Source organism: Perissodus microlepis, chromosome 23 (genome assembly GCF_051167445.1).
Source record: "Perissodus microlepis isolate ML-2025 ecotype Zambia chromosome 23, ASM5116744v1, whole genome shotgun sequence".
NCBI classification, from domain to species: domain Eukaryota; kingdom Metazoa; phylum Chordata; class Actinopteri; order Cichliformes; family Cichlidae; genus Perissodus; species Perissodus microlepis.
Window position 1 is genome coordinate 41,336,681 of NC_140482.1, and position 8,546 is coordinate 41,345,226.

The 8,546-nt window shown below is 44.4% G+C and overlaps 1 protein-coding gene across 3 annotated transcripts in view; it reads left to right on the top strand.

Annotated features, from left to right (window-relative positions):
* Positions 1-8,308, top strand: part of cacna1ea (calcium channel, voltage-dependent, R type, alpha 1E subunit a) — a 108,901-nt gene extending 100,593 nt beyond the window's left edge. For 2 of the 3 annotated variants that reach the window (XM_084922144.1, XM_084922145.1), the window contains 10 exons: positions 378-474; positions 1,489-1,594; positions 1,687-1,794; positions 1,935-2,035; positions 3,265-3,371; positions 3,495-3,660; positions 3,850-3,978; positions 4,235-4,382; positions 5,282-5,463; positions 5,606-8,308. In XM_084922144.1, coding sequence (XP_084778270.1) covers positions 378-474; positions 1,489-1,594; positions 1,687-1,794; positions 1,935-2,035; positions 3,265-3,371; positions 3,495-3,660; positions 3,850-3,978; positions 4,235-4,382; positions 5,282-5,463; positions 5,606-6,169 — 1,708 coding nt within the window. In that variant the 3' untranslated portion in view covers positions 6,170-8,308. The remainder of the gene's footprint in view (positions 1-377; positions 475-1,488; positions 1,595-1,686; positions 1,795-1,934; positions 2,036-3,264; positions 3,372-3,494; positions 3,661-3,849; positions 3,979-4,234; positions 4,383-5,281; positions 5,464-5,605) is intronic. The other variant, XM_084922143.1, reaches the window with a different exon arrangement.
* Positions 8,309-8,546: the final 238 nt, after the last annotated feature.

Consider the following 8,546-nt stretch of genomic DNA (forward strand, 5'->3'; position numbering starts at 1 on the left):
CACACAGCACAGCCCAATGTAAGTATTTAGTATTTACACCAGATCCAGCAAGGCTGTCATTCCTTTTCTCATCCTGTCCAAGGTTTTCTCCTTTCCCAGATTTCTATGCCCCGTTGGCAGCATAGAAAGAAAACAACCTGCTTTAGTCTCCTCGTGTGTGATTGCCTTGGAATAATCCTTTCTCTTGTATCTCCTCTATTCTTGTTCCTCTTTTTTTACCCCTCTTTTTCCTCCACCATCCCTTGGGACTGCACTTCCCCTACACCTCCATCGTCTTTCAATTTCTCCTCCACCTCCAACATCGTCCACTTCATTTCCCTTCCCTTTCCTCTCGTTTCGTCATTCCCTCATTCTTCATGGCTACCTGGCGCCCCCAGTGGTCGTATCCATTACACTGACATGTATGAGATGTTGACCAACATGTCACCACCTCTAGGCCTGGGCAAGAAATGCCCCTCCAAGGTGGCATATAAGGTAGACTGAACACCAAGACTAACAGGCACCACCTTCATATTTCAATCAGCAGAGATGAGCTCTGTAAAACATCATTTTGTATGTCCCACACTGAAAAAGGCAAACATTTTTGTGTGTGTCGATCATATGATGCAGTATTGCTTGTTAAAGCAGTTTTAAGTTTGTGTATGTGTCCACTGGGGCATGGTTGGTGCTACAGTAATGATTTGCCTGTTTGCTTTGCATCCTGGCAGAGAACTCGGACGGATGAAAGACAGATTGTTACTGCTGTTGATTATTTAGCCAGAGAGGGGACGTAAATGAGAAAGTTGTTAAACATCGACATGCTGGATCTGCCGGCGTCTGTTGTCAGATGATCTCACGCCATTCATACTTTTGTTTCTTCCATCTACCTGTCTGCATGTGCCTCCTGCCACAGCCTCTTGTTGCCTCGTTGTTTGTGCGCTTTATGCATGCTGTTTGAGTGAAGCTGCAAGCATGCTCCATCGCATGTGTATGTTTTTTTAACCTTCAAGTATAGAAGGACAAGAGAGGGCAAGTAAATATCTGTCTTATTTCTGTCTTATTTTGACATTAAATACAAATGTTGTCTTCATTTAAAGAAATAATGATCCGCTTGCCTTTTCTCTCCTCCTGTATTATCACAGTAATCTCATTCAAACTGGATTTAACTAAAACAAATTTAAAGCTAAGCTACAGGGAAACTGGTTTCCCGTTAATTATCCCCATATTAGATATCTAAATGAGGAACACTGATATAAAGTTGTTTTTTACAATGAATGTGATGTTTTGGCTTTCGTAACTGTTCATCTCTGCAATGTTTTGATTTTAACATTTGCTAAATTAGTATTTGGAAAATTAGCTTGAGTACACGTACCCCTGCATCAGAATTCATGTAGCGATAAGCAGTCACAGCCGTTGGTCGTTACTCAGGTTGCACTGTGCCATGTTGTGCCGTTGCCGGCTGGTATTGTGAATTATGACTGACTATGAAACCTTTGCTGATGTCAACAGAGACTCGTTCTGATGAACATGCCTGTGGACGATGACATGACGGTCCACTTCACCTCCACCCTGATGGCCCTCATCCGCACTGCCCTTGAAGTCAAGATAGCCAGAGGTTAGACAGAAACAGACACACAGTGCATTTATTTAAATGTGGGTCAGTTTCTATGTCTAATTTTGTGTTTTGGGCATTTTTTTTATCTGAAGGAGGTGAAGATAGGAATCAGATGGATTTGGATCTGCAGAAGGAGATTAGTGTGATCTGGCCTCATCTCTCTCAGAAGACGCTGGACCTACTGGTTCCAATTCACAAAGGTAAAATCAACATCATGACTTACCAGTAAAAAAATATATTGCATTACACTACGAGCCATCACCGGCGTTATTTCAGTAAAATAGTTTCAGTTTGATAGAGGTGGATAATGTCTCACTGCTTTCTGCCTTCTCCTGTACAGCCAGTGACATGACCATAGGTAAGATCTATGCTGCCATGATGATCATGGACTATTACAAGCAGAGCAAAGCCAAGAAGCTTCGACAGCAACTGGAGGAACAGGTGCTTTTTCTTTTTAATTGCTCATCTTACTGAATCGCCGTTCACCCACTGATGTTAATTTGTCATAGTTACATATTAAATTAGGCTCTTAGGGTTATTTTTTTTTTTAATTAAAATGTGCGTCATCTCCAAGCCCAGTATTAAAGTAAAACTTAACTTAATCAGACTTGGGCGAGACGAAATATAATTGCCTGTGCTGTGGTTTGCAGAGTAAAAGGCCCAAATGCAGGAGGTGAGGCAGGCAGAATAAAAGTCCACATTCAGCACAAAACAGACATCCACACGCTCGCAGGAAACAGGAAAGGAAGAGAGCAAACACACATTACAACAAAGACATTACACACTCACTGGTCACTTTATTATTAGGTGCATCTTTCCAGCAGTGAGTTGCACTTCAGCTCCAGATGCTGCAAACGTTCCTCAGAGATTTTGGTCCATATTGACATGATGGCATTGCACAGTTGGTGTGACTCTCTTGTTCCACAGCACAGTAAAGGTGCTCTACTGGATTGAAATCTAGTGATTGTGGAGACCGTTTGAGTACAAGGAATTTATCCTGTTTGAGAAACTAGTTTGAGATTATTTGATCTTTTAAACACAGAAACCAAAATCCAGCAACATCCCAAAACTGAAATGCTTCACAGCAAAGGGCCTAAAATGAAACATAAAGGTCAAGACTCCAGTGCTATCACAGCACTCTGCATACAGCTTCACAAAAATCTGAACCGTAAAACATAACCACTCGCAGGGACCGTGCCAACAGGGCCACAAGATCAGTCCTTCCAACAGTAACCACGACGAACCACACTTATACCCACAGCTTCACAGCTGTCGAGGACCTTTTGCAACTTTCACCTTCTCACGGTAAATGAGGACGACCCTACAGAGGTTAAATGCCATCAGTTTTTATAGGTGAAGAAGCCTCTTGGGTCAGAGGTGAAATGTCTTGAAGAAGCTAAAGAGAAGTTCAGTTGGAACTCAACTCAAGCTCTTAAGACTATCACGACCTATCATGACCCGAATGACCGAGAACCTACACAGACATTCAAAAAATGTTTTAAAAGCAGCACTGAGCCACATAAAAACACATAAAACAGCTGTTTAAATAGTTTACATATGTATCATAAGCAGTGTTGTTAGGAGGTCCTTTGATTTTCATGTTTCTTACCCTAGTATGCTTATCCTAGTGACCTGTTCCTGTTTCCATATGTTTCTTTGTCTCCTCATAGAAACACGCTCCTATGTTCCAGCGTATGGATGCTTCCTCTCTTCCACAAGAAATCCTATGCAATGCCAAATCCCTGTCATTCCAAAGGCATAGTGCTGGATCCGCTCTGTAAATATTAAACTTTTAATCTCCTCCAAAAGTTACTAGCTTTCAGTTATTTATGATGGCAGAGACTGAAAATTCTGGTTGTTGAAGCAAACGGCCCCATGATATTTTTCTGCATCCACTTAGTACCAGAGGAGGTTTTGTGGCACTCAGCCCGATCTCTCCCCAAGAGATGTTCCTGCAACCGCTGTCCCGCCCCAGAGAGGAGAAAGAGGAAGACGATGAAGATGATTACCATTCACCCTACCACCCCTACCGCATTCACCACCACCATCATCATTTACATACACTGGTAACAACTTGCTGTTATGAAATCGAAATCATCTGTTCCAATAAAGGTTGAGAAAATGTTGATTTTCAGCTTTCAGCGCTGTTCTCGTAGCAGAATGACAGTGCGGTTGATTCAGTGTTTGAATGTTGAGTCTGAGCAAAAGCAGTGTATAAGGTTTGCTCAGCCTGCTCCTCTGTGGTCTTTGTGCAGGTCCCAGAGGTAGTAGAGTATAACCAAGTGATGCAGCAGGCCCGGCAGGACCCAACGCTAATGAAATCACCTCAGCGTACAGCATCTATCAGAGCGTCGTCCATGCCCAGGCTGGCTGCTGATCCTCAGGTAATAACCTTTATTCAAACCTATATTCAGTATCAAATCTTATATTAGTAGGTGCTTTAAAAATCAATAAACTATTACAATCCACACAGGGCGCATTTAATATGCTCGTATTTCCTCCTTGACAGCAGTGAATAGAAACAATTTGCCTGCACATTTTAAATGACTATTACAGACACCAGAGAGGGTTTGTGTGCTCGTTGGTGTCATTCCTGGTTACTTAAATAATGCGTCTTCTGGTTGTTTTGCATGTATATAGCCTGGGATGTCTGCAGACAGTAGGCTGATGAAACGCTCCTTCTCTACCATCGGAGACCAGTGTGTGAACGGTCTCTGGCAGGAACAGCACTCTCTGGAGAGGATCAGCCCTGATGCCACATACAGGCCCCGACAGAGGAGCTACAGAGGTCACTAATTACAACCGTGAAGCAGCTGCTGTGGTTTGATTCTGATTCAGAGTAAAGTTTTGGGGGGAAACTGGTCAAAAAAAGACTATTGTGCAAAAGTCTTGAGCCACCTCTCATTCTTTATATTCGCTGAGTGATTTTGAGCAAATATTTGTACTGCAATGCAGCACAAAAGCAATAAAATGTATATGTAAATAATTCTTCTTAAACGACAGCCACATCTCGTTAGAGGCTGAAAGAATTTCTGACATTTCTTCTTCTGTTTACATCTTTGTTTCAATAAGTTACTCAGTGAAAAAAATCCTGATTCCATGCCTAATTTATATAATCTCTATATTTGCCATATTCACTGCCAACACCCAGGCAGTCGGAGAGCTAGCTCTCCACTGAGGAGTAGTAGAAGGGAAGCAGCAGCTCCCGGTCCGGGTGAAGGAAGTGCAGCCGCTGCTGGGCCTTCTTTACCAGGGCGTTGGTGTTCTGGGTCCAGGTGAGATCAGCGGAGATGTGGGTGCCCAGATACCTGAAGGTGGAGACAGATTCCACCCATTCTCCATTTATGGCGATTAGAGGGCCTGTCTGTGCCTCCTGAAGTCCATTATGAGTTCTTTTGTTTTAAGGATGTTAAGCTTCGGGTTTTCTCTGAGCACTCTGAGCACCTGTACCCTGTCTCATCATCTCCGTCAGAGATGAGACGTTGGTGGGGTGTGTTGGTGTACAGTCATGTGTGTACAGGGTCTACAGCAGGGGGCTGAGATCACAGCCCTGCAGGCATCCGGTGCTGAGTGACAGTGGGGGGGAGGGGGCATGCATGATAGATGTACGTAGGCTGAATGCAGGGGGAGACTGTTGCAAAGTCTTGGTGCCACAGACTCAAAGGCACTTTAATCTTGTACTCTCAGGTCCTAGAATCAACCACAAAGAAACAATTAGTCACGAGAGAGGGCGATCCAAGGAGCGCCGCCACCTGCTGTCCCCTGATGTGTCGCGCTGCAACTCCGAGGAGCGGAGTCGAGACCCTTCGTGCGAAAGGAGAAGGTCCCGCTCACCTAGCGAAGGACGCACACAGACCTTGCAGAAACAGGTGCTTCAGTCTTTCCTGACCCGGCCACTGTGCAGATCTGTCATATAATAGGATCAGGATCTGTTTTCTACTGCTGGATGAGAACCAACAGTCCTTCTCTGGCAAAGTCTTTTACTCAATATTGTGCTTGATTTATTTGCAGGCGAACACATCAGACAGCCCTGCCCACTCAGCCTCAGAGTCTGGTACTCCTCGTAATCGCCGCCAGTTGCCCCAGACTCCCTCTCGCCCACGGCCTTACATCTCCTACTCTCCTCTCGTCTGCCGAACCCAAACCTCTTCCACAACAGCAGCAGCCGCAGCCTCAAATGAGGGACAGAGCCAGCCTCAGGACACTCCTGCTGGCCCCACAGAGGCCTCACTGAGGGTTGACAAGGAGAGCAGGCCTTTATCTGCAGTCCAGGGGTCATCCGGAGTTCACGTTTCAGGACCATGCCACCCCTCTCCTCACCGTTACATATCGGAGCCCTACCTCCCATTCCACGAGGACCTAAGCAGTGGCGAAGCAAGTGAGAAGCAGGAGACGCTTACCTTTGAGACTGCCGTGGCCACCAGCCTGGGTCGGGCCAATGCCATAAGCTCGGCTCCTCAGCTCAGACACTCCTGGCAGGTCCCTAATGGGCATTTCCGAAAGCACTTGGGCCAGACAAGTCCAGCTGGCGCCAGCGAGCTTTTAAGTGACACAGACGAGGATGATCGCTGCTAAAAACAACAAAAGAAATCAGAGAGAAAGATGAAGAGGATGCACGGGGCACCTCAGAACAGCCCACGTGGCACCACAACGCTTTAGCTCCACAGCGGCCCCGAGAACCCGATGTTCTCAGCGCCAGTAGCATTACGAGCAGGACTCAGTCCCACTGCTGTTTATCTGGATGCTGGTGTCTGTCTGCATGTGTCCTCGTGTCCGTTTGTTGTAGCTGGAGGAGACTACATGTGTGGACACGGATGTGAATTTCTGTGTGTGCGCTCTTAAAAGAGATTTTTTTTGCCAAATCACGAAAACAGCAGAGACTAAAAATACCATTAGTAGCTCACTGCGGGCAAACCCACATGTTGCCAAGCCTTCCCACGCAACTTTGTGTTTTGAGTGTTATTTGAACAAAATATGGTGAGATGTGGAAATCTTCTAGCTGAATCCAAGACACTGATTTAAGTGCATTTTCTGTAAGTGAAGCTTGAGGTAGCATGTAAACATGTAATAAGAAGAATGTATTTTAGTTTCATGTTCAGGTCAGTTGGGGAGGTCGCTGTTAGTCTGTGCATTGTTGTGCATTGAAACAAAAAGATGTTTTTGGTAAGTTTATAACGGGCAGCCAGCCATTCCCAACAGTTCCTGTTTACAGCAGATTATCCACAAGATTCATGGGCATTAATCAGTCAATACGGAAAATCAAGTACCAGATGTTTAGTGAACTGAACAGCTGTAACAGAGTTATTTTTTTGCCACAATGTCAAAGCAACAGTATATGAAGGTGGAGTATAGTCCAGGGCTGTGTGTGTGCAAATGATGAGCAGATCACACAGTAAGAGAGGTTTTGTCTCAGGATACCAGACCATTGAATTCTGAAATCCTCTGCAGAAAAACACTCACTCGGGATCTCCAATGAAATCAGAAGGACTTTAAGTGACTCTTTACCCTACGGGTCAGTCAACATAGTAAGATCATGACTAACATAAGAACTGAACAGATCCTATCGTGTCCATCTGCTCCGTTTGTGGACCACAAAATCCTTGGCACGAGGACAGCCATCCGTAGGACAGATAGCCTGGGTGTTGTTACTACATGAAGCCAAATGGATGTTCAGTTTCCACATGTCTGTGCTGAATAACGACTGCTGATGTGTTAGAGATGTGACAAAAGCCATGTTCCTCCTGTACATAGAGCCGGGGATGCGTCCTCTTCGGGGCGTGTTGCCTTCTTTCGTGTAATGACAAAAGTGATGGGAATTTGATGTCTTTCATACATGTGATGCAACATGGATGCTTCAACAAAAGAGCAATCAAAGCTACTGTTTGGTTAGTCTCTGTGTTAACTGCCACATCGCTCCCACCGCATCACTTTCTGTCAGTAAAAAACAAACAAAAAGCAGGCTTTTCAGTATTTTCCGAGCTTCAGAGTTCTAGTAATTTACACACGCATGATCCACGGTGACAGCGATAACGAGAGATGGGTGACAGAGCCGTGTCTTAAAGACGCCTGATTATTTTTTGTTTTAGTGTGCCCATGATGTTAACTGAGATTCATTTTGCCAACAATGTGATTATGAAACAGAGCAAAGCAGAGAAATGTTTATTCCCGGCATTCCCTCTGCAACATTCCAAAATTATAGATGATTTGTCGTTCCCTCTAAATGAGATGTATATTTATATCACGTGTTGTTGTGTTGTTATAATATGTTGAGTTTGAAATGTGAAAACGGGATATATCTGAGGGGTCAAAGTCACCTGCTAACGACCTGAACGTAAAGTCCCGCGATGAAGAGACGGTGTCATTTAGCAACAATACCACCTTTGAAGTGTGCTGACTGCAAGACTTGAGTTATACAGTGTACCAGTTAGATTACCTGTAGTATATAAGGCCAAGCTTAGCATGTACAGTGCAGCTTAGGACGTCACCTTACTGTCTGTCTGTACAGAAGAGCCTAATCTGTGCCTGGGGAAAACTCACCCAAAGAGTTCCCTGTCAAGCCTGGAGTTCTTAGATAGAGAAGCTTTCTGGTAAATATGTAGTATAAACTGTACAAAATAAATCCATGTTTAATTTATTGTAATCTTTACATTTTTATTTTATTCATGATGCCTGTCTACGAGCTTAACAAAGGACAATTAAAAAAAGATCACCTGACTTTTCTGCACTGAGTGATGTCACTTCCAAGAATTTGGCTGCATGCAACCAAATCGAGCGGTGGTTAGCACTGTTGCCTCACAGCAAGAAGGTGCTGGTTTAAATCCAGTAGACAGCTGGGGCCACTGGGTTTGGATGTACGACCCTTTGTTGCACGACTTTCTCGTTATGCTTTTTTTCCATCACTGTTATTAAATGGAGGTGAAATACCTGCAATTCTTGTAAGAGAGCATGAAAG